The following is a 25,404-nucleotide window of genomic DNA, read 5'->3' as shown; positions in this document are numbered from 1 at the left end:
CCTCTGTTGTCTGTGTCCAATGGTTAGGCCCATATGCATGTATACAAGTCCTTTGGTTGATCTCTCTCCCTTACGCCCATCCTCCCCTACCTTCCCTCCGAGGTTTGATGGTCTGATCGATGTTTCTCTGTCTCTGGAACTGTTTTTGTTCATCAGTTTATGTTGTTCATTATATTCCACAAATGAGTGAGATCATGTGATACTTATCTTTCTCTGACTGGCTTATTTCACTTAGCATAATGCTCTCCAGTTCCATCCATGTTGTTGCAAATGGTAGGAATTCCTTCTTTTTTAGCGCAGCGTAGTATTCCATTGTGTAGATGTACCACAGTTTTTTTAATCCTCTTATCTGCTGACGGGCACTTAGGCTGTTTCCAAATCTTAGCCATGGTAAATTGTGCTGCTATGAACATAGGGGTGCATATATCCTTTCTGATTCGTGTTTCTAGCTTCTTGGGATACATTCCTAGAAGTGGTATTACTGGGTCAAATTTTTAGTTTTTTGAGGGAACTCCATACTGTTCTCCACAGTGGATGCACCAATCTGCATTCCCACCAGCAGTGCACCAAGTTTCCTTTTTCTCCGCATCCTCGCCAACATTTGTCATTTATTGATTTTGTTGATGATAGCCATTCTGACAGGTGTGAGATGGTACCGCATTGTCATTGTGATTTGCATCTCTCTGATGATTAGTGACTTTGAGCATGTTTTCATGTGTCTCTTGGCCTTCCTTCTGTCTTCTTTCGAAAAGTTTCTATTTAGGTCTGTTGCCCATTTCTTAATTGGATCATTTATCTTTCTTTTATTAAGTTGTATAAGTTGCCTGTTGATGTTGGAGATTAAACCCTTATCAGTGATAACATTGGCAAATATGTTCTCCCATGTAGTGGTCTTTCTTGTTGTTTTGATGGTTTCTTTTGCTGTGCAAAAGCTTTTTATTTTGATGTAGTCCCATTTGTTTATTTTCTCTTTAGTTTCCATTGCCCTAAGAGCAGTATCAGTGAAGAAGTTCCTTCAGCATATGTCTGAGATTTTGCTGCCTGTGGATTCCTCTAGTATTTTTATGGTTTCCCGTCTTATATTTAAGTCCTGTACCCATTTTGAGTTTATTTTTGTGTATGGTGTAAGTTGGTGGTCTAGTTTCATTTTTTTGCAAGAATCTGTCCAATTTTCCCAACACCATTTATTGAAGAGACTGTCTTGACTCCATTATATGTTCATGCCTCCTTTGTCAAATATTAATTGGGCATAGTGGTTTGGATCGATTTCTGGGTTCTCTATTCTATTCCATTGGTCTATATGTCTGTTCTTGTGCCAGTACCAGGCTGTTTGGAGAACAGTGGCTTTGTAATACAGCTTGGAATCTGGTATTGAGATCCCTCCTACTTTATTCTTCTTTCTCAGGATTGCTGCAGCTATTCGGGGTCTTTTTTTATTCCAGATGAATTTTTTGGAGAGTTTGTTCTAGGTCTGTGAAATATGCCGTTGGTATTTTAATGGGGATTGCATTGAATCTATAGATTGCTTTGGGTAGTATGGACATTCTGATGATGTTGATTCTACCGATCCATGAACACGGTATGTTCTTCCATCTGTTTATATCTTCCTCTATCTCTTTTTTCAGTGTCCTGTAGTTTTTTTGCATATAGGTCTTTTACCTCTTTAGTTAAGTTTATTCCTAGGTATCTTAATTTTTTTGGTACGATGGTAAATGGGATTGCTTTTTTAGTCTCTCTTTTTGTAAGTTCACTATTGGTATATAGAAATGCCATAGATTTCTTGGCATTAATTTTGTATCCTGCTACCTTGCCGAATTCATTTATTAAGTCTAATAATTTTTTGATGGAGTCTTTACGGTTTTCTATGTACAGTATCATGTCCTCTGCGAATAAGGACAGTTTTACTTCTTCTTTTAGAATTTGGATGCCTTTTATTTCTTCTTCTTGTCTGATAGCAATGGCTAGTACTTCCAGTACTATGTCAAACAGGAGTGGTGAGAGAGGGCATCCCTGTCTTGTTCCTGTTCTTAGGGAAAATGGTTTTAGTTTTTGTCCATTGAGTGTGATGCTGGCTGTGGGTTTATCATATACTAGAGGCCCGGTGCACGAAATTCGTGCACGGGGGGTGTGTGTGTCCCTCAGCAAAGCCTGCACCTTCTCCAATCTGGGACCCCTCGAGGGATGTCCGACTGCCCGTTTAGGCCCGATCCCAGTGGGATCGGCCTAAATGGGCAGTCGGACATCCCTCTCACAATCCAGGATTGCTGGCTCCCAACTGCTCGCCTGCATACCTTCCTGATTGCTCCTAACTGCTTCTGCCTGCCAGCCTGATCACCCCCTAACCACTCCTCTGCCAGCCTGATTGATGCCTAACTGCTCCCCTGCCAGCCTGTTTGCCCCTAACTGCCCTCCCCTGCAGGCCTGGTCACCCCTAACTGCCCTCCCCTGCAGGTCTGGTCACCCCTAACTGCTCTCCCCTGCAGGCCTGGGTCTCTCCTAACTGCCTTTCCCTGCAGGCCTGGTCGCCCCCAACTGCTTTCCCCTGCCGGCTTGGTCTCCCCTAACTGCCCTCCCCTGCAGGCTTGATTGCCCCCAACTGCCCTCCCTTTAAGGCCTGGTCCCTCCCAACTGCCCTCCCCTGCTGGCCATCTTGTGGTGGCCATCTTGTGTCCACATGGGGGCAGGATCTTTGACCACATGGGGGCAGCCATCTTGTGTGTTGGAGTGATGGTCAATCTGCATATTACTCTTTTATTAGATAGGAGGATAGGATAGAGGCCTGGTGCACGGGTGGGGGCCAGGTGGTTTGCCCTGAGGGTGTCCCGGATCAGTGTGGGGGTTCCCTTGGGGCGTGGGGCAGCCTGGGCGAGGGGCCTGTGGTGGTTTGCAGGCCGGCCACGCCCCCTGGTGACCCAAGTGGAGACGCTGGTATCTGGGGTTTATTTATCTTCTACAATTGAAACTTTGTAGCCTGGAGCGGAGCCAAGCCATCCGCTTGCTCCGTGGCGGCAGCCTTTTTTGGGGGGATTTATGTATCTTCTATAATTGAAACTTTGTAGCCTTAAGCAGAGGCCAGCGTGTGGGGAAAGCTTGGCTTCCTCCATCACCGGGGGCAACCCTAGCCTCCTGCTCTTTCCAGCTCTGAGGCTGCCAGCATCTCTGTTTGGGTTTATGTATCTTCTATCATTGAAACTTTGTATCCTTGAGTGGAGGCCTAGGCCGGCAAGGGCAGGCGGAAAGCTTGGCTTCCTCCATTGCCAGGGAAACCCAAGCCTCCCTCCTGTTCTCTGTGGCCATAAGCCATCTTGGTTGGGTTTATTTGCATATTCGCTCTGATTGGCTGGTGGGCGTGGCTTGTGGGTGTAGTGGAGTGAGGGTTAATTTGCATATTACTCTTTTATTAGATAGGATGGCTTTTATGATGTTGAGGTATGATCCTTCTATTCTCACCTTGCTGAGAGTTTTTATCAAGAAAGGGTGTTGGATTTTGTCAAATCCTTTTTCTGCGTCAATTGTTATGACTATGTGATTTTTATCTCTCAATTTGTTTATGTGATGTATCATGTTTATTGATTTGCGGATATTGTACCATCCTTGCATCCCTGGGATAAATCCTGCTTGGTCATGGTGTATGATCTTTCTGATGTATTGCTGGATCCGATTCGCTAAAATTTTGTTGAGGATTTTGGCATCTATGTTCATGAGGGATATTGGCCTGTAATTCTCTTTCATTGTGTTGTCTTTATCTGGTTTTGGTATTAGGGTGATGCTGGCTTCATAGAATGAGTTTGGAAGTGTTCCTTCCTCTTCAATTTTTTGGAATAGTCTGAGGAGAATAGGTTTTAGTTCTTCCTTGAATGTTTGGTAAAACTCCCCTGTGAAGCCATCTGGGCCTGGGCTTTTGTTTGCTGGAAGCTTTTTGATGACTGCTTCAATTTCTTCCATAGTTATTGGCCTTTTGAGATTTTTAGAATCTTCCTGATTGAGTTTTGAAAGGTTGTATTTTTCTAGGAATATGTCCATTTCCTTCAGGTTGTCTAGTTTGTTGGAATAGAGTTGTTCATAATATTTTTTAACAATCCTTTGTATTTCTGTGGGGTCTGTTGTTATTTCGCCTCTATCATTTCTGATTTTGTTTATTTGAGTCCTCTCTCTTTGCTTCTTGGTGAGCCTGGCTAGTGGTTCATCAATCTTGTTTATCCTTTCAAAGAACCAGCTCTTGGGTTCATTGATCTTTTGTATTGTTTTTTTGGTCTCTATGTCATTTATTTCTGCTCTGATCTTTATTATCTCCTTCCTTCTGCTCACTCTGGGTTTTTCTTGTTGCTTTCTTTCTAATTCTTTGAGTTGTAGCATTAGATGATTTACTACCATTTTTTCTTGTTTTTTGAGGTAGGTTTGTAGAGCTATAAACTTCCCTCTCAGGACTGCTTTCATTGTGTCCCATAGATTTTGGATTGTTGTGTTTTTATTGTCATTAGTTTCCAGAATGTTTTTAATTTCTTCTTTGATCTCATTGGTAACCCAATCAATATTTAATAACATACTATTCAGCTTCCAAGTGTTTGAGTGTTTTGGATTGTTTTTATTGTAGTTTATTTCTAATTTTATGGCATTGTGATCTGAGAAGATGCTTGGTATGATTTCAATCTTCTTGAATTTGGGGAGACTTTGCTTGTGATCCAGTATGTGGTCTGTTTTTGAAAATGTCCCATGTGCACTTGAGAAGAACATATATTGTGCAGCTTTGGGATGAAATGTTCTGAAGATGTCAATTAAGTCCATCTGATCTAGTGATTCATTTAGGATTGTTGTGTCTTTGGTGATTTTTTGTCTAGAGGATTTATCCAGTGATGTCAGTGGTATATTAAATTCTCCTACTATGATTGTATTGTTGTCTATCTCTCTCTTGATATCTTCCAGGAGAATTTTTATGTATTTGGGTGCTCCTGCATTGGGTGCATATATGTTTACCAGGGTTATATCCTGTTGTTGTATCGATCCCTTTAGTATTATGAAGTGGCCTTTCGTATCTCTTGTTATGGCCTTCACTTTGAGGTCTGTTTTGTCAGATATAAGTATTGCTACCCCAGTTTTTTTTTTTCATTTCCATTTGCCTGAAATATATTTTTCCATCCCTTCACTTTCAGTCTGTGTGAGTCCCTTGTTCTGAGGTGGGTCTCTTGTAGACAGCATATATATGGGTCATGTTTTTTTATCCATTCAGCCACTTGATGTTTTTTGATTGGAGCATTTAGTCCATTTACATTTAAAGTTATTATTGAAAGGTACTTATTTGTAGCCATTTTTATTTTTTGAGGCTGTGTTCCTTCTTTCCTTTTTGTTTCTTCTTTTTACAGCATTCCCTTTAGCATTTCTTGCATTGCTGGTTTGGCAGTGATAAACTCCCTTAGCCTTTTTTTGTCTGTGAAGCTCCTGATTTCCCCTTCAATTTTGATTGATAGTCTTGCTGGATAGAGTATTCTTGGATTGAGGTCCTTGCTTTGAATCACTTTGTATATCTCCTTCCATTCCCTTCTAGCTTGATGTGTTTCTGTTGAGAAATCATTTGATAATCTGATGGGGGATCCTTTGTACGTAACTCTCTGTCTCTCTCTTGCAGCCTTTAAGATTCTCTCTTTGTCTATAACATTTGCCATTGTAATTATGGTGTGTCTTGGTGTAGGTCTTTTGGGATTCATCTTGCTTTGGACTCTTTGTACTTGAGTAACTTTTTTCTTCCCCATATCTGGGAAGTTTTCTGTCATTATTTCTTCAAATAAATTTTCTAATCCTTGCTGCTCTTCTTGTCCTTCTGGCAGCCCTATTATACGCATGTTATTTCGTTTTGCATTGTCCCAAAGCCTTCCATGGTGTTTTTGATTGTAGCTATATCATTTTTCATTTCTTCCTGATTTTTGCATAAGTTGTTGATTTTCTCATCCATCCGGTGTATGAACTGTATGACCATTACTCTGAATTCTTTTTCTGTCGTGTTGCATGCTTTCGTTTCACTTATTTCCTTACTTGGCGATTCCTCCTTTTCTTTCCTCTGGGGATTGCTTCATTGTCTTCCCATTCTGACTTTCACCAGAAGGTTCAGATGTCGAGTTGTGGGGGTCTGGACTTTGTGCTGTGGGAGTTTTGCACCCCCCAAGTGTCACTGAAGAGCTCTGATACCAAGACGTGTGGTTGCTGTGGGTTGGTGGGAGCCATGCTCGCCCTGGGTCAGAGTCACAGGCGATTAGTGTGGCCTCGTGTGTGCCCCTAGAATCAGGGACCCTGCCTGCGCCACATTGAAACAGAGAACCCACTGGCGTGTGCCAAAAATTAAAGTCCCCCATTGCATGTCTGGAGTCAGAGGCTCCCTGTGTCCATACCGAGAATCGCGTATCAGAGTCTCTGTTTCTTGGTGCTACCTCGCACTGAGAATCAGGTCCCTGTGTGCACGTGCGCCAAGAATTGGAGTCACTGGCTCTTAGTGTGAATGTACTGGGAATCAGGGATCTTAGGCGCATGTAATAAGGAATGGAGTCTAGTCACTGGTGGTCAATGCTGCCTCTTGTGTGGAGATTCAGGGTCCCCGATCTGCCCGGGAGACCAGGTTGCTCAGTCGCACTGTGTTGGCAGGAGGTCCACTTCTGCTCTGCAGCAAACAGCCTTCTGTGTGCACTTGCCCTGAATCAAAGCCAGGTGGTTCTGCCCCTTAGTGTGGGTGTGGGGTCTGGTCATGTGGGTGTGCACTGTGGAAAACAAACTCCCTGTGTCCATGTACCCAGGCTCAAATTCAGCTGTGGGGTTTTGCCATCTAAGACTGCCCGGATTGGCAACCCCCTGGAAGAAATGCAGGGTCTAACTGTCCCTATTTCACTCACACACACACCCACACACGTCCACACACACCTCTATTGCTTTCTCACTCTCTCACACACTCTCCCTCTCTACCTTCCCGCCAGTTACCATCTTGCCTCCAACAGATAACTTGTAGTACACTTACTCAATGGAATATTAAAGAACACTCAAAACAGATGAATTATTTTTTAAACAGTTGAACTATTGCTACACAAAACAATATTGATGGCTCTTAGCACTCCATTATTAAATAAAAAGAAAAATAAATCCCACAAGAGGAGAGTCTAACTACCTTTTCATAAGTATATAAAAAAAACAGTAAAATACTTTGTAGTAATATATCAAACTATATCGCAAAATTCTAAGAAACAAGATTCAGGGTAATGGTAGACCCAGTGACAGGATAGAAGAAAAACACATAGACAAATATTAATTATCAAAGTACTAGTTCTAGTGTTGAATCGATGACAAACAATAGATTTATAAATAATAAAAAGAATATAACAAAATGGGTTAATACAGAAGGGGTAAGAAGGTCTTCAAGTAGAAAAGTTACATGAGAAAAAGCTCTATATTTTTATAAAATTTTTAAATGTATTTTTTTATTGATTTTAGGGAGGGAGAGGAGAGAGGATAGAAATATCAAAGATGAGAGAGAATCATTGATCAGCTGCCTCCGGCACGCCACCTACCGAGTATCCAACCAGGACCTCCAGGTTCATAGCTTGATGCTCAGCCACTGAGCCATACCATCCAGACTTATAAATTTTTGTACCTGCAGTGTCTTGGATATCCCAAAATAGTAATTTCTTTAAATTATGACAGTATTTTCAGAAAAAAAAAGTAGCTGATTTCACACTTTTTCAAACACAGCAGTCCTTTGAGATTGGAAACATTATAATAAGATGTGCCAGACATGAAAAAAGTATTTCTTTGCCAAATTTGCCAATGAGGAATTTAGAGTCAGGAGCTCTGTCCTTGTAGTCCATTGCCATTCTGGAAGACAATATTTAGAACTCTCAGCTGCCTTTTTAAAATTCACTTTCAGGGAGTACTCACAGTAATATTAAGAGGTAGTCTTTTGGAAGTCTGCCTATTATATTTGACAACCCATGTGGAAAAAAAGAGAAACTTTTAAAGCATAAATTTAGGGGAAATTTTCTGAAGTGTTGCAGTCTCAATGAATTTAGTTTCCTCTCTTGCTAAGTGTCAAAAAATGTGAGGAAATCTGGAAAGTTCTATGATCTTGCCTTGAGGATCTGAACAGCCAACTTAAAAAGGCCTCTGAGGCTAGAGTGAGAACTGATTAAAATCACCAGATCACCACGTACCCATGCTCACATTTCTGCCCGGGACCTCTGCTAACTGTACAACATAGCTGTGAACATTTGCACTTGAGAGAACACCCAACTATGCAATATTGACCTTCACTGTTGCTATGGTAGAGTGTAAAGTGCCCCCGTGTTCACATCAAGTGCTCTGAAAGATGAGTGACTTCCAAGAAAACCTTCCAAGATGTTGCCTATCTTCTAGATATTCCCAAAAAGATCCATGAAGAAAGAGGAAGTTGTTTATTAAGACATTCAATTGTTGTCCATGTAGAAACATAGAAAGCCAATTTTATTTCCTGATAAGCAATTCAGAAGGAAACGGAAATGGTCTTTTCAGTCCTCTTACGAAATCCATAACATCCCCTAAATTCTATTTAACTAAAAATTTTTATCATGTTGAACATTAAAGTGAATCATTGGCTGAGCTAAGTAACTTCATTCTCTCTGTTTTGCAGAATTTTCTTTATTATTGTATTAACGTTATAAGAGAATTTTACCTATTTCTAAAAAGGACATCGTTCTTAGAAACTCTAGAAGAAGCCTACAACTATGTTTTCAAAAAGAGGGCTTTTATCTCTGACCCTGTTTTGTTCTTCACTCAATGCTTATAATAAAAAACGAGACCTTGTGTGGCTCTTCTAGTAACAATAGAGCTTTATGCCCCATGCCTAACGGGCATTTCCTCACTGTTATCTTGAGCTACTCTTGAAAAAAGAGATTATCAAAGAGGCATTTTAGGAGGAATGAGTACTGGGATTTTCCTGCAGTTTGAAATGGTGTTGCTTTGTCACAAAGGGAAAGAGACTTCCAATTAGCAGAGCAGGAATCACCCTGATCTTTAACTACTGGAGTATTTATTTCTGCAAATGTGCATTCATGTCTTACCTCATATTTGCCTGATTAGGATGATTCTTCCCCCGACTCTGAGATCTGGATTCAGTTAAGTTCTCTGCCCATGTATGGGACTCTTTTAAGAACCTCAGGACTTGAAGTGGAAGAAATCTCAGAGGTTGCCAATTTCACGATGGAAGATATCAACAACCAGAAAATTAGGTATGTAACCACTTTGTATTACCTGACAGAATTTTTTTAATTGTATAAAGGGGGACACCTGCAATATGTCAACATTAAAAATTTTTAATATTAAAAAGTTAACCTTGACTTTGGATGGTGAACACACAGTACAATATACAGATGATGTATTATAGAATTGTACACTTGAAACTCATATAATTTTATTAGCTAATATCACCCCAATAAGTTCAATAATTTTTTTAAGATGTGGAACAAAATTTTTAAAAAGTTGACTACTAAACAGTAACTCCCTTGAAAGATTATATTGCTTCTAGTCCCATTTTTATTGTTGTTGTTAATCCCTACTTTAAGATATTTTTCCATTGATTTTTAGAGAGAGTGAAAGGGAGGGAGAGACACATCAATGTGAGAGAGACATATCGATTAGTTGCCTCCTGCACCTGCCCCGACCAGAGCTAGGGATTGAGCCTGCAACCGAGGTACATGCCCTTGACCAGAATCAAATCCAGGACCCTTTAGTTCATGGGCCAATGCTCTATCCACTGAGCCAAACCAGCTAGGCCCTGGCCCCATTTTTAAACAAAGATGCACTCATTTACTTGGCTTCTCAGTGTAGCTCATTCATTTTATTCTTCTCTTGGCCTCTGTAGATACTCAGCCGTGTTTGAGACTGAGGGTCAGCTGATTACTGATAGCTTCCATTTCTCTGTGTCTGATATGGACCACAACCGACTGGAAAATCAGATGTTTACCATCATGATCACTCCTGTCAAGAATCCACCTCCTGTCATTGCCTTTGCTGACCTTATCACGGTAAACAATTCTCAGATCAATAGATATTGAGTGCTACAGAGAGCTGGAATATGTGGGAATGTAAATGAAGAATTTCTTTCTAATAAATTGGCTGCCAACTCCTTCCTGCAAGGTTTCCAGGCAATAGCATCAAGATATGCATTTTTTTTCAATCATTAAAAAGTAAGAAAATAATTGTACGCAGAAAACCAAATCATTATGTCAACATTGTTTAGTCAACACATATTTATATGCCAGACATAAATCCTAGATGTGTATAGAAGAGGGAGCAAAATTAAAAATGGAATATATCTTTAAGGAGTCTATAATCTAATGTTCGCAGCAACTAAAACATGGGGATATGGGAAATGTTCCCCCAAGTCAGTCCTTAAATTAAGTTGATACTTATCACTATTTATACTGTGTTAACAGTTCCATGGAGTGGGGAGACAGGGGATGGGGGGCAATTAGATAATAAATCCTAATCATGAAGTTACACAGACATGAGTTTAAGTGCCTGTCCTGTTACTTACTAGCTGAGTGACCTTGGGCCAACATGTAATCTTTCTTAGCCTCAACTTCCCCATCTTTAAAATATGAGTAATTCCAGAAGGCTGCTTTGATGATTAATAAATTAGCATTTTTTTTAAAAAAACAGTACAGTACTGGCATGGTGTAGGAATTCCATAAAAGTTAATTCGCTTTCCTCATCCTGCACTCAGGAGCTTTTCTGTTTTCTGTTGAGCGATTCAAAATTGATCAAACCGAGTTGTTTCTAAACGATTCTGATGTTCCACCCATTTTCCCATTTCCACACCTTGGGGCAGCCATTTGGACTTTTCCCATTCCCAGAGCCAGGGTCGGATTCAGCAGGCCAGCAGAACACACCAGACTGGGCTCACAGCATGAGCACGCAAAGCAGGGCCCCCAAAGGAGAAAGTTAGTGCGAGCAACTGCTTTACTCCCACTGATTTATTGTCCTCATTGACATTAAGATAAGCACTAGTTTTGAGATATGTTGAGCCCTTTCTTTCTGCACACCGATAAATATGTCCTGTAAAGGGATAAACAGGACTTTTTTCTGCATGGGACCATGTGTAGGACAGTCACCCACACAGTGTCTGGGGGAGGACTGGACGATCATTTTCTAGCTGTGGGCTTTTGAATGTTGATATGGGAGAAAGGCAGCGTCCTGTGTGTAGCTGTGCGAGGTGGGTGATTGGAGTGGGCCAGAGCTACTTTATAACCAGATCCATCATAGAAGGAAGCACGGCTTTGAAGGGAGACACTCGAGTCATTGTGCCTGAGTGTCGCTTTGCAAGGTGCTGGGAGATTGCCTGGCTTCAGCAGCGTGCACATTCCTCATCTCATCTGTGGAGGATCTGCCTCCTCAAAGAAGTGAAATTGGTGCCAGAAGGTCACCCCAGGGGCACTTTGCAATTCAGTTTTTCTTACCGCAGTGCAGTTACCTGCAACCGCCCAAGGACTGTCTCTGCAATCTTTTCTTTCTCAGGTTGACGAGGGAGGGAGAACCCCACTCTCATTTCATCATTTCTTTGCTGCTGAAGATCAGGACAACATCCAGGGCGATGCCGTCATTAGACTAAACGCTCTGCCCAAGTATGGCTGCATTGAGAACACAGGAACAGGTACCCGCGGGAGCTTCACTGTAGAACTGAGAGAAGTGGGGTGGAGGGGTAACCACCTCTGATTAAACCTGGACATAGGCAACCAAAGAGGAATGGAACCATTTCAAAGAAATGGAAGGAAGGAAGCTTTCATCCACTCATCAGAAATTTACTGAGCATTTTCTGTGTGCCAGGCACTTTTTAAGCACTAGGGACAAATCAATAAACAAAACAGCCAGAAACCACTACCTTCATGGTGCCTTAGATCCTGGGAGAAAGGGGGAGGAGTCAAATAAGAAACCTAACAAATGAGAAAATCGTGTGAGATGTTAGGAGGTAAACCAGTGCTATGGGAGGAAAATAGAGCAGGGGGGTAGAGGGCTTTGTGGATTACACTCAGAATTGAGTGTCAAGAAAATAAAGTTTCTGTCCTTTTATTGTGATGCAGCAGCAGTTTAGAAGAACCATAGCTTATGTCTCGACTCCTTCTGAAGATATGACATGAATTAAAATGTGTGCTTGTCTATCTGTGACCCTCCCCAGCATCCCTCCCCCTCCCCCTCCACCCCCCACCATCTGCCTGGATCCACCACCCTTGGTGGTTATCACAGAGAAGAAGTGAGATGTGTACCATGCACAGGCCCCCTGAGACCGCAGTGACTGGAAGCTGAGATAGCCCCTGTCAGGTTACAGTGAGATTCCTGAATGTGGCAGCTCTTGGCTCTAATTGGCCTGCAGCTAGCAGCTCCCACAGAGAGGCCATTGACTGAAGATGTCTGCGGCCAGCATGGTGCTGAGATTTGAGGCTGGTTATAGGAAACTGATTTTGCAGTGACCATGCTTTCCTATAGAAAATCTTGGGTCTTTTCCCCATCTTTCAGTGTGTGCACTTCGCTTTGTTTATCACTGAATTTGATTTATCTCCACAAATGCTTATGCTTGACACAATGGATATAAAGATGAATAGGACACAGCCTCTGCCCTGAGTGGGAGACAGATATGAAGACTGATACATTACACAATACATAAAATGCCAGTGCAGGGAAGGGAGCAAAGCACTGAGAAAGTACATAGAACAAAAAGTTAACCTGTGCCTGGGAAGGCAGGAAAAAGTCTAAGGAAGTGACGTTTGAGTTGGAACTTGAAGGGTTAGTGGGAGTTGCTGTGGGAAGAGGGAAAATGGCATTTCTCGCAGAGGGAAGAGCATGGACAAAGGGTGGGAAGCAGCCAAGGATGGTTGCGTCTGGCCTTCTCTTCTCTCCAGGTGGTTTTTTATTAAGCCTTCCTGCCATGGTTTTATGTTAACCTGGAATGCATACAGAGGAGTGTTTCACTGGCCTAGAAGTCGAATTTCTGGCAAGCCTTGGCCTCTCTAAAGATGGTTCTCAAACTTTAATGTCCATAGACTCACAGGGAGGGCTTGTGAAAGCACAGCTTCCTGGGCAGCCACCGGAGGTCCTGCTGGAGGAGGCTGGTGAGGCCCATGTATTCACATTTCTCACTAGCGCATAGGCGATGCCACTGATGCTGGACCAAGGGCCACACTTGGAAAACTGCTGCTCTACATTAGTGTGAAGCTGGAAGTAAGGAAGAGATGGTCAGGGGGCGAATTACTGTCCCAAGGCACAACATTTAAAGACCCTTCCCTTTGCCCTATGGGTATTAAGAACCGTATCTGTCTTATGCATATGAAACTAGCTACTTAGGTTTGGAATGCAGCTGATCAGAAGAATGTCTTTATAAAAACATTAGACGAGGAGCTTAAACTTCTTACCAGCAAGACTGGAAGGAACAGAATAATTACATTGTTAAGTATAAACTCTAACAGCCTGGAGTCTACATTCATTCAGTACCAGCACAACCAGGACAGGACCCACCTTGATTACCTCTAGGCACCAATGTGCTCCAGTGCAATGCAGGAATAGATGTTCATGATGATAGCCTGCTTGCACTGAGAGCTAGTTAATTTGCATACAGTCTATTTGTTTTAAGAAGGAAAGGAAGCACAGAAGAACAATTTCTGTGAAAAAAAATAAAAGGTGTGGTTTAAAAAATCCGAAAGGTTGATGCTAAGAGCTTCAGTGACAGATTCACTTGTTGAGTGGCTTGTTTTCCAGTGATAGAAAATAAGTCATTATTCTGTTTGCATGTATTTGTAGGCATTATTTACTTTATTCATGCTATTTCTGACCTAAATAATGCAGCCACATTTATCACATTACTGGTAGTCAGTGGGAAGAGAAAATAAGAACTGGGAAAACTTATGGCCATTTCTTCTGGAAACCCTGAACTGTGCATCCTGGGGATTAGACTCCTCTATGCATCTGGTGACAAGAGATATCAGATTTGAGGGGTAAATTTAAGAAAATTTATGTCATTGCAGAAGAAAATATTTGTCTTGAGTTCTTAATTCAAACAAAACTTTTTAATTCCTAGTCTTTCTGTTGGGAGGTCAACAAAAATGAAACTGTCTACAATTCAAGAAGTCAGTGGCTTTTTAATATATGGCCTGGCCTTTGCAAAAGGCTATGAAAGAAGGAAAGAGAAGGCCTTGATGCTTTCAGATCTTCTGTCTATACTTTCCTTTGTTGATATGTCTAGGGAATGTTTGAAGACACAGGGGTTTCTTTTTTCTCCCCCCCCTTTTTTTTAGAAGAAAATGTGATAACAATTTGAAATCAATCAGAGAGACTCAGACCAAGTAAGGGGCAAGTCATCCATCATGTAGACAGTGCTTACTCTTCCCCTGGTTCTTTTATGGTCTGTGGGGTTGGGATGAAAGGAAGAGTTAGCTAGAGCCAGCACTTCCTGTGGAGCTCTGGATGGTCCTTGAGCATCTCAGTACCTGAATGGCACCTGAGCTCTGGATGGTCCTTTGAGCTTCACAGCAGCCCTGGTGGACCATCCCAAAGACTGAACTGTGATCCATACTGAGGTTTCCTAAAGGAACCAAGAGGTCAAATGAAAACATGCTTAAGGAGATGTTTCTTACATATAAAGGTTTCTTACAGTCAACCTTTTCTTATGTAGAGAAAGAGAGTTCCTCTTGCAGGATATGCCAAGTAGAGTGGTCTTGAAATTGACTAAAGCTTAAGGTAGAACATTTGCTATTACGTCATTACTTGCCCCAGCACTTATTTTATCAAAGATTTCTAACAGAACAACCATGGATTCTGTGCTATATAAAATAGTGACGCTCTGAGTGCTTTCATGCATATTACCTCGTTTGATTCCCTATGGAAATTGCAGGGCAGCTATATCCATTTATAGATGAGAAATAGTGGGGAAATGGTGATCCAACTCCAAGTCTTCCAATTTCTGCTCTTGTGCTCCTTCCATACCCCAGCGGTTATCTCTCACATGCTTTCATCTTTTGCTGATAATGCTGTCACGTTTTCCAGTTCAGCCTAGTAATCAGGGATTGATGGAGCAAGGTAAAAGTTCTCTCTTGTTGATGCAGGTGATCGTTTTGGCCCTGGAACTACTAGTGACCCAGAAGCATCCTTCCCAATTCAAGATATTCTGGAAAACTACATTTACTACTTTCAGAGTGTTCATGAAAGCATTGAGCCAACTCATGATATCTTTAGTTTTTATGTAAGTAATGGAAATAGTCGTTCGGAAATCCACAGCATCAATATCACCATTGAGGTAAGGGCTTTGGAAGTTGGAGAAGTTGGGCCTTTGACCATAATATCCCACCGTGAAATAGCTTTATATAAACTGAAAAGCAAAGGAAATTGAATTTGACCTTCAGTTTTTGAGGTTAATTTGAAAAAATAACCCTAACCTACAGGAAATTTATAGAATTAAGGCTGGCATTTGGGGATGGTCTGACCTAGAAATCTAAACTTCCATTTCAGGGTAAAATCTATTCTTTCTGTGTGAAAACAGTTTGTGAGGGTCAGACAGAGAAACCTTGCTAATCTCATATTTAGATGGAAACTAACATGTGCCAATTTTCCCCTGAAATTGTTCTATGTGCATATTTGCTTTCTCTTAAGTTTTTAATGCATTTATTCATTAAATTACAGCATCAAAGAACTATGTTCCTTGATACTGTATTTATTTTCACTGGAGCACTACATAGGCTTGCTCTACCAGCCCAGGGAGAGAGAGAGAAAAAAAAGATAAAAACTCAGAATGGAATACCCTTTACCTTGAGCAAATAAAACAGATGGTAACCTCAGTACCCTTCAGGGACAGTGATGGGGGTGGTGCTGGCATAAGAGCAAGGAGACAACTTTAAAAACCCACACTTTCAAATGTGGTGTCCTCCTATAGACACTATGATATGCTTAGGGTTTCCTAAGACAGTTCTGATTTCAAATAATGTGTTTTTTTATCCCCCAAATCTACTTGTACTTGCCTAACCATATGTCCATTTTTGTTGGTCTGGAAAATATGATTATTGTACATATGGAAAAGATCTGAGAATTGTGTAGAATGTCCTCCTGTTTCTTTTCAAGGGGACATTTGGTTTGTGTGACTTGCTCTCCTTTGAAGCTAACCATTTTGATTGGGAATTAAACATAGTGACACATTAAACGCTATTTCGGTAGTGAAAGTTGGTGCACCAATATTACTTCCTCTGAATAATGTGCATTTTTCCTTCTTAAACCGGCATCTGTATGAGACCTAATATTCTGTGCTTTAATCAGAGGAAGAATGATGAGCCTCCCCAGATGACTTTGCAGCCCCTGCGCGTGCAGCTGAGCTCTGGAGTGGTGATAAGCAATTTTTCTTTGAGCTTGCAAGACCTGGACACCCCAGATAATGAGCTGATTTTTGTATTGACAAGAAAGCCTGACCACGGTAGGATGCAACTGCTGTATAAAGTTCCTTAATTGAGGTGCCCAATGGGTTATTAGAATAAACACATAGATTCCAGCTGATTGTTTCTCTCTCTTGCCTGTATATCATTCATTCTTTGTATCCAATTACAAATCAAAATCACAGCTAGCTGATATTCTTTGGACTCACAGAAGACACCAGTTGCTCTAAAAGCCTGAATCCTAGGTAATTGGTGTTTCTGCCACCAATTTCAGCTGTTTTCTCACTTTCCTATGTAATCTCAGACAAAACAGGTTTCAGAAGCTGCATATTCTCTTCTCAGAGAAAGCATCATCGCTTGGTAATCTGGGGCCATCTTATGCAAGGAACAGCCTTGTTATTAACTGCAAAAGGTGTTCATTTCAGGTTAGAGGCATGGTAGATGTCTTTATGAACTTTTGCACACACAAAAAGTCACTTTTCCTGATTAAACCAGAGGTTTAAGTAGGGGTCTTCTACCTAATTCTTTCCTAAGCATCATCCCCCTATATTGGCTAACGCTGGAATTTTCATCTCCTAAGGGTCCATCCTAATATCCGTTGATCTCTTAAAGATGAAACTGTTGTTGTTGATGGAGGGTTAATTGAAGGGGCTATTGGCTGCTGCATTTTATCTTGCCTTCATTAATTTTTATTTTCTTTAATGAAGCATGTTAACTGTTTCATTGTGGTACACATGACCCATGAAAACAGCAAATTATGTCTCAACCCAAAGATGCTTGGCGTCTTTCTGAATTTAAAAGGAATTCAAAACATCTCCTTATCTCCTATCCCAGATGCCCTGGGAGGAAGGCAGCGAGTGAAGAGTGCTATTTTCACTTTGCATAAGGGAAAAATAAGGTTTAGATAATGAAATGAGTTTGAATTCATGGAGTGGGATTTGATTTCTAAGCCATTAGATTACCACACCCATTTGTGTCTCCTTAAGAGATTTTAAGAAAAAATGGGATTTTATCTTTTTTATTTGTAGAAGAGGCCACAGGGAAGCACCCTGTGCTTATTTATAAGATGCTAAGTTTTTGGTCACTTATGTATGTGTCACCAAGAGCCTCTGAGGTGATTGACATTCTTCCAGGGTCATACTGGTTGACAAAATCAGGTAGTGTTTTGGTGCCATATATATTTTACCATTGCCTCTTTGTTTTTCTTCCTTCCTCAGGTCATCTACGCCAGAGGCAGACTGCTTCTGAGCTTCTGGAGAAGGGGAGGATTTTAGACCAGGGCTCCTCCTTCACCTACCAGGACATCCTGGGCGGGCTGGTGGGGTACACGCCTGGTGGGCCCGGTGTGGCAGTGGATGAGTTCTGGTTCTCTCTCTCTGATGGACTCCACATGGACACAGGGAGGATGGAGATATACATTGAGCTGCCTACAGGTGACGCCCCCCACTTGGCTGTTAACCGAGGCCTACAGCTCTCAGCAGGTACCAGAGGAATGGAAGAGAGTGGTATCGTTCTTTGTCAGAGTGCAGGCCTTCCTTCCATGTTAGCTCTGTAGGAGGTTATGAGCTAAGTTTTCAGAACTCAGGGAGACTGGAGTTGGGGAGAACTGTTGCTTTAGGGACACTGAAAGTTGTGAGTGACAAATGTGAATCTCTGAAATTCTTTGGGCCAGATGCCTATGTCTGTGAATTTGAGAAAAGATTGAGAAGAGTTTATAGTATTTCTAAGGATGAACATTGCCACTGCCCAGCCAATCCCACATAGAAACAATAAAAGAAATCCAGTAGGATTTTCAACAGGCTTATTTAAAAAAAAAAAAAATGGTATGGTGGGGCAATTGGGAAGCTGTCATTCACTAAAAAGATTGTGCAAATAATTGAGACTCATTTGCTACGATAATTTTTATACATATAATTTTGCGTATATATGAGCAACCCCGAAGAATCTGTGATACCTATCGGTCTTAGAGTCAGTTTGCATTAGGATGTTAATTAGGGAGTGGGCCTTTTACCCTCAGAGCAGCTACATTCCACTGGAGTTCTGTTAGTCTCTTAGTTTCCCATGTATTCTGTAGTAAAATTAATATAATGGTACTTGAAAATTTGGAGAGCTGGCCAGTGTTGCTCAGTTGGTTGAGTGTCAACCCATGAACCAAGAGGTCACTGGTTTGATTCCTAGTCAGGGCACATGCCTGGGTTGTGAACTCCATCCACAATAGGGGACATGCAGGAAGCAGCTGATTGATCATGTTTCTCTCTCATCGATGTTTCTATCTCTCTATCCCTCTCCCTTCTTCTCTTTCTAAAAATCAATTAAAAAAACAACATCACATTTTAAGAAGAAAAAAAAATTGGAGCTTCCCAAAGGTCCCAAGTATTAGGTCTGGGATTTAAGTTTACCCTATTTACAAGCAACTTAGTTAGCCTGCTTCTGTTTCATGGGTGCTAGTGGAAGACACCAGATTTCTGGGTCTGAGACAAAGTGCTCTGTTACTCACAAGCACAGCAGGCAACATTGCCGTCGGCAAGTTTGCTTTGGTTCTCTCTGCCCTCTAAGTCTCGTGATGGTGCAAAGGGCCCAGATGGACCCTTCGCATGCAGTGGGATGCATTTCAGGAGAGGAACACTGAGCAATATGCAAGTCTGATCATTGTCCCAGGGGAAGACATCTTCTCATCCCTGAGAACAGCCTCGGTAACGAGTGGTCAGGCCTTGCATTCTGCGCATTACCCAGCAGGAAATGCACTCAGGGCCCATAGTGGATTGTCTCTCCGAACACCTGGGTGACTAGGATCTACTTTACCAGAATTTACTATTTGTAATATGAGAAATCAGCTGAACAGAAAAGCAAGGGCGAAGTCCTCAGAAGAGGTGTTTGCCAGGAGCCGGTTCCTTGCCTCCATCCCCAACAGCTGTGCAGTCGCACAGGGCCCAGCGCTCGGCTCCCCCTGCTCTGTCATCTCACCATATCTTCTGTCTTGAGGAGTAATGCCTTTGATATTTGGTCTGAGATGGCAACCAGATATGTTTGTGAGTTTAAGATTTGGTGATCCTCAAGGCAGTAAATAAATTAGGTCCAAGCAGATTTTATCATAGGGTTAACTAATAGGTTGTGGAACTAGAGCAAACATAGAGTGAGAATGCATCAGGAGAGAAAAGGGGCTCAGACTTACACTCAAGGGCTGATAGCAAATTGGGAGGTTGGGAAATTAACATTTATTGAGATGGAAACAGAAGGGCAAGCACCTTCTACTTGCTTAGACCCAGAGAATGTATGATAATTTACTCTCCATCTCCCGAAATCACTTGACATCCTATTCGAAGGCAATGATGGGGAATGACCTGGGTCTCCTGTTCTCTCCCAGGGTCTGCAGCACGCATCACAGAACAGCACTTGAAAGTGACAGACACTGACTCAGATGAAAGTCAGGTGATGTTCATTATGAAGGAAGATCCTGGTGCTGGGTGCCTGCAGACAGTGAAGCACGGCAACCTGGAGCAAATCTCTGTCAAAGGCCCCATCCGGAGTTTCACGCAGGCTGACATCAGCCAAGGTCAGCCAGGGGTCCTCAGCCTACTCAGACTTCCTCAGACTCCACCCACAATAGCGAGTGGGAGTTAAATGCCTGGTAGCCTATGGCAGTCAATGGTACACTCTTTGTTTTGAATAAGAACTGAGTTATAGCTCCGTTTATTCTTTCTTGACTCCTCAATTTTTTTTAAAACTATCATTCTTGGCTAAAATGTGTTCATCCTTTGACATAGCATTGATGAAATTTGGGGCTGTTGTGGAGGGGGAAAAATCATTTGACTTGCTGTAATGCTAAAAAGTGTATGTGAGAGAGGGAAAGGAAAAAGAAGTGAATTGGGATGGATTTAGGTGAAAATTATGCCTGCCTTAGGTGAACAATTTATATCTCTTTTCAGCTCCCCGAAGAGCACAAGTTAATGAACTAAGCAAAATGGAAGGGCATAAATCGGAGGTGCCTGGGGGAGATTACATAGCTCATCCCTCCTCCAGGAAATGCTGATGTCATGTAAAAGCATAAATGTTAAATGCTACGCAGTTACTGCACAGTGCTTTCAGGGGTAAAAAAGGGGGGGATGTTACATATTGTGGGGGAAAGTAATCTAACATCTTGTGGTGATGTGCAATTCCATTTAGAGGTGGAAATATGCCCCCAAGGAGCATAAAATAAGGGTCCTGTCCATGTACTAACACATCAAAGTGGTAGCAACCTAATTCTCATTGGACCTGTCTGTACTTTAATAAAGGGGGCAGAATAAGCAAAGGAATAGTCATTCCTTAATTACTCCTTGCATCAGTGTCTCTTTTTAAAAATGAGACCAGGCCCCTCTTCCCAGAGATCTGGTTATAGTTGCATTGCTGGGTACTTAGAAGTGATGTTGTGGGTTCACAACAGTGTGACACATTGCACTTCTTCCTTTGGATCCTTTTGACTTCTGTGTAGAGTTTATTTGTTTTGTTTATCTATTTACTTGTTGGTTGGTTATATTTTGTGTTGTTCCAAAAATGATGTAAGGCTGTATTGGAAAGTGGAAGTGATGCTTTCTAGGGGAATGTGGGCTGAGCTCTGCAGCCTCTTATCCCGTGACATGGGTATATACAGAGTCACCAGTGACATGGGTATATACACGGTCACACCAGTGACAGGGGTGTGGTCAGCGCACATTTACCACATTGGCAGTTTTGCTGATCTAGTTATACATGAGACTTCCTCAGACTCTTTCCCAAAAGCTGAGCCCCAGCTGTAAGCAATGCTATTTCAGGTGACTTTAATAGGAGGAAGTCCAGAGTGGGAGAGGAAAGCAGGAAATGAAAACTTTAGATTAAAATGTCAAAAACAATGTCAAAGTCAGGAGAGTGTTAATTGATTCTTTGGTATGGATACCAATCGAATTACCACCTCACACTTCAGAAATAAGAGCAGAAAGCATTAATAGCAAATCTTGATTTTTGTTGTTGTTGTTCTTTTTACAGGCCAAGTAGAATACAGTCACAGAAAAGGAGAATCTGGTGGGAACTTTGATTTTAAGTTTGATGTGGTTGATGGAGAAGGAAACAAATTGATCAGCCAGTCATTTTCCATCGTTGTTTTGGGTAAGGGGGCATTGAGTCTCTAAAAATATGTCAGTGGTTCTGAAGTTAAAGAATCTATACTGTGATTACCTTGAGGCTGAGCCCTTCCTTTACACCCAACTAGTAAGGAAATCTGAGATCATGTCCCCACTGCTGTTGAAGCTCTGGCTCCTTGCCCCCCCTCTCCCCCTCCTCTCTCAGAGCTATTCTGATCTTACCCCCGGGCACCAGATCCAGAATTGAAGAAAGGAGGCTAAAAATATCCCATTTCAAATAACTATTTCTAATATTTTCAGAAGACAAATCCCCACCAGTCATCACCACCAATAAAGGACTGGTCTTAGATGAAAACTCAGTGAAGAAAATCACCACTCTGCAGCTCTCTGCCACTGACCAGGAGAGTGAGCCAGCAGCACTAACCTACAGAATCACCAGACAGCCCCGGCTGGGCCACCTGGAGCATGCAGGGTCACCAGGTAAGCCTGTCGATGCTTTATCAAATCAAAGTTGGCATTTAGTCCATGTTGGGGTAGCCACAGCATGTGAATACATACACCTAGAACAGCCTTGGGCAAACTACGGCCCGCGGGCCGGATCTGGCTGTTCTATCCGGTTCTCTTGCTCTCCCCTCCGCTCCTTTACTTTGAATTTATATTAGTTCACACAAACACTCCATCCATGCTTTTGTTCCGGCCCTCCGGTCCAGTTTAAGAACCCATTGTGGCCCTCGAGTCAAAAAGTTTGCCCACCCCGATCCTAGAATCTATGAGTATTTATTTTCTGCATCACTAATCTTGACCATTATATACTGCCTTGCATTATATTTAGCAAACAGTAGATGCTCAGTAATTGCTCACTGAAAGTTGAATAAAAATTTGCAATTTTATAAAAGCAATCTTGTCTTTATAACTAGATTGTCCATTTCTTAGAGCAAACACTGCACCCTGTTCTTTTTTTTTTTATTATTTAAAAATATATTTTATTGATATTTTACAGAGAGGAAGGGAGAGGGATAGAGAGTTAGAAACATTGATGAGAGAGAAACATCGATCAGCTGCCTCCTGCACACCTCCCACTGGGGATGTGCCCACAACCAAGGTACATGCCCTTGACCGGAATTGAACCCGGGACCCTTCAGTCCGCAGGCCGACGCTCTATCCACTGAGCCAAACCAGTTTCGGCATGCACCCTGTTCTTCTTTTAAAGTCTTTGAGAACCTGGCCTGGTGTGGATGCGTTGTGCTTAAAATTTTAATTCAGCAAAGAGCAAGTGAGCATGTGTATTGAGCAAGATTCTAGCTTAGCTGCTGCTGGTAAAGAAAAAAAAAAAGGTAAATAAAATACAATTCTTCCCTTCCGGAGTTTTCTACTGGGTGAGATAAGGAACTTCTTCCCTGCAGATAACCATAACTCAGGGAAGACTATGGCAGGTGTTTTAAGAACTGCATAAATCTGTTGTCATAAGAGTTCAAAAGTGGGAGAAGGATACATGGGGTGGTAAGGTGCCCGCTGGTGGCATTTGGAAGACAGAGTTTGGGCAGACAGAAGTTGTGCTATTTCCAGGGATGGGGACAGCATGTGGGCACATTAAAAAAAATGACTGGGCTAGTTCAGTTCAGCTAAAGCATATGCTCTGAAAATTGAAATAGATGGTGCTCATGGGTAAATTGACATTTTATGGAGGGTCTTCAAATCTGAGATAATTCCTATTTAATTAAATAGGCAGTAGGAAGTCATTGCAGAATTTTGAGGCAGGAAAGGAAGTGAAATTCATCTGGAGTCCAACAGGATGAACCAAAAGAAGGGAAAAGGAGGCAGTGATTGTAGGTAGGAGATTCACATTTGACCAGGTGGGAGCTAGTGAAGCTTCACCCAGGGCACAGTAGTGGGACCAGGTAAGAGGAGAATAATGTATGAGGTAATATCTGGTACCTACTAAGTATTCACTGAGCAACAGCCAGTGAAGGAAGGAGAGAAGGAAGGAAGGAATTTCAGGGAGAGAACCGATGGAACATGCCAGTGGAAGGAAGGTGAAGGACAAGAGACACTTGCCAAATAAACAATCTAAAGTTAGAATTGTCTTTATTTTGTACATCATACAGGCGAGGCAGCTGGCAGGATATTTAGATCCTCATTGCTTTTCTTTGTATTTTAGGCTACAGAGTCTTCACTCAACCAGGGAAATAGCAAAATGGGGGAATTGCTTGCCCTGATGGTACTGACCATCTAATGCAGGGAACCAGACAGTAAGCAGTCAAGCAAGAGAATACATCATATGTCACTGGTGATGCGTGCTGGGGGAGAAACAAGGACATCACCAGGATGCGCAGGGAGCAAGGGGTGAGCGAAGGCCCTCTAATAAGATGACATTTGAACAGAGATCCAAAGAAAATGAGGGAGCCAGGCAAACTGGCAGATAAGGAAAGAGCATCCCAGACAAAGGCATCAGCGAGTGTGAACAGAAAGTCAGGATCAGCTTGGCACACCAGGTTCCAGACGCAGCAAGGAGACCAGTGTGCCTGTGGCAGTGAGTGAGGGCCAGGACGGTGGGAGATGAGTTACCAGAGCTAGAGGCTGATGCGGCAGACCATGTCGAGGTCCATAGTGATGCTAGAGGAAGGAGTGTCATGTGTGTATGGTGGGAGGGACTGGGGAGGGATGGACAGATTGGCCAAAACCCTAATGCATATTGAAGCAGGTGGCCTACCCTTTGTCGCCCAATTCCCGGGGGAGTATGCAGATCAGCACTTCTAAGACCTTGGCTACATGAGATGTTTGATAACTAATTCATGAGCTAATTGCTTCTGCCAGAATCCTGTCAGGTTGCTGATTGTTTCTCTCCAAAGATGAAAGGGCAGACTCTTGGCTGTTGTGTTGGGCAACTGCATGCTCACTGCGAAGGGCTTTGAAAGGCTCTGAGCTTCCTGCAAGACACTGCCAGTGCCCAGGGCTGGTAAATCACAGCCTCCCTCTTCTCTGACCCCAGGCTCTGCTGAGTCCTGTGTGAGGCTGCTCCAAATTCGCCTTTTTGGTGTTTACAGTATCACTGTCACTGAGCTTGAATTCTGTCTGCAAAGACCACGCCAGTATGGCTCAGGGAGCGACCCATAGGTGAACACACTTCTCCCTCCTCTTGGGAAAGTACTTTCTCAAAATAGGGGGATGTCTTGCTCTACCTGGGACTCTTCCTTCACCTGCCCTTTTTCTCCAGGTTTGATTTCCTAATCCAGTAGTCTCCAGACCCAACCTGTTTTTCTTAATTCACCTGTTTCTGGTAACTCTTAAGTAAACCAGATACTGGATGCAGTCCCCTCTCTGCTATTCATGGGGTCTCACACCATTGCTAATACAGTAGGACTTCCCTGCCCCTCCTTCATTACAAATTCCATCTCATCAGCATCCTCTCCTTCCCTATCTCCCCTACATGAGAATATTTTCATGCATTTGATTCTTTCTAAATGTCAAAGGTCTACCTTCAGAGGAAATCCATGTTGCTGACTTATCATCCTCTCTTAAGGCAGCTGACTATAGCTTACAGAGCAGCAGCACCTGCCCTGACCAGGTGACTTAGTTGGTTGGAGCATCACCCCATACACCAGAAGTTGTGGGTTCGATTCCCAGTCAAGGCACATGTCTAGATTGTGGGTTCCATCCCTAGTCAGGGCATGTACAGGAGGCAACCAATCGATGTCTCTCTGTCTTTATCTTTCTTTCTCCCTTTCTCCTCCGCGCCGCCACCCCCTTCGCCCCACACACCTCCTTCTCTAAAATCAGTAAACATATCCTTTGGTGAGGATTTAAAAAAAAATTTTTTTTTTAAAGAGTAGCAGCACCTCACCCCATTTGTCTCAGATGGTGAGCATGTCTCTGCCAGGAGTGGGGGTTGGGCTGGA

At 42.3% G+C, this 25,404-nt stretch overlaps 1 protein-coding gene across 2 annotated transcripts in view; it reads left to right on the top strand.

The window, feature by feature from the left end:
- The window catches only part of FRAS1 (Fraser extracellular matrix complex subunit 1), a gene marked incomplete at its 5' end in the record, with an annotated part of 457,295 nt that overhangs the window by 354,012 nt on the left and 77,879 nt on the right, over positions 1-25,404 (top strand). For both annotated transcript variants that reach the window (XM_080673629.1, XM_080673630.1), the window contains 9 exons: positions 9,088-9,236; positions 9,869-10,031; positions 11,524-11,659; positions 15,099-15,289; positions 16,300-16,453; positions 17,630-17,893; positions 19,777-19,965; positions 21,414-21,533; positions 21,809-21,988. In XM_080673629.1, the coding sequence (XP_080529755.1) occupies positions 9,088-9,236; positions 9,869-10,031; positions 11,524-11,659; positions 15,099-15,289; positions 16,300-16,453; positions 17,630-17,893; positions 19,777-19,965; positions 21,414-21,533; positions 21,809-21,988 (1,546 nt within the window). The remainder of the gene's footprint in view (positions 1-9,087; positions 9,237-9,868; positions 10,032-11,523; positions 11,660-15,098; positions 15,290-16,299; positions 16,454-17,629; positions 17,894-19,776; positions 19,966-21,413; positions 21,534-21,808; positions 21,989-25,404) is intronic.

The sequence above is a fragment of the Plecotus auritus genome, assembly GCF_963455305.1.
Source record: "Plecotus auritus genome assembly, chromosome: 1".
In the NCBI taxonomy this organism is placed as follows: domain Eukaryota; kingdom Metazoa; phylum Chordata; class Mammalia; order Chiroptera; family Vespertilionidae; genus Plecotus; species Plecotus auritus.
This window is presented reverse-complemented; position numbering and strand designations above follow the sequence as displayed.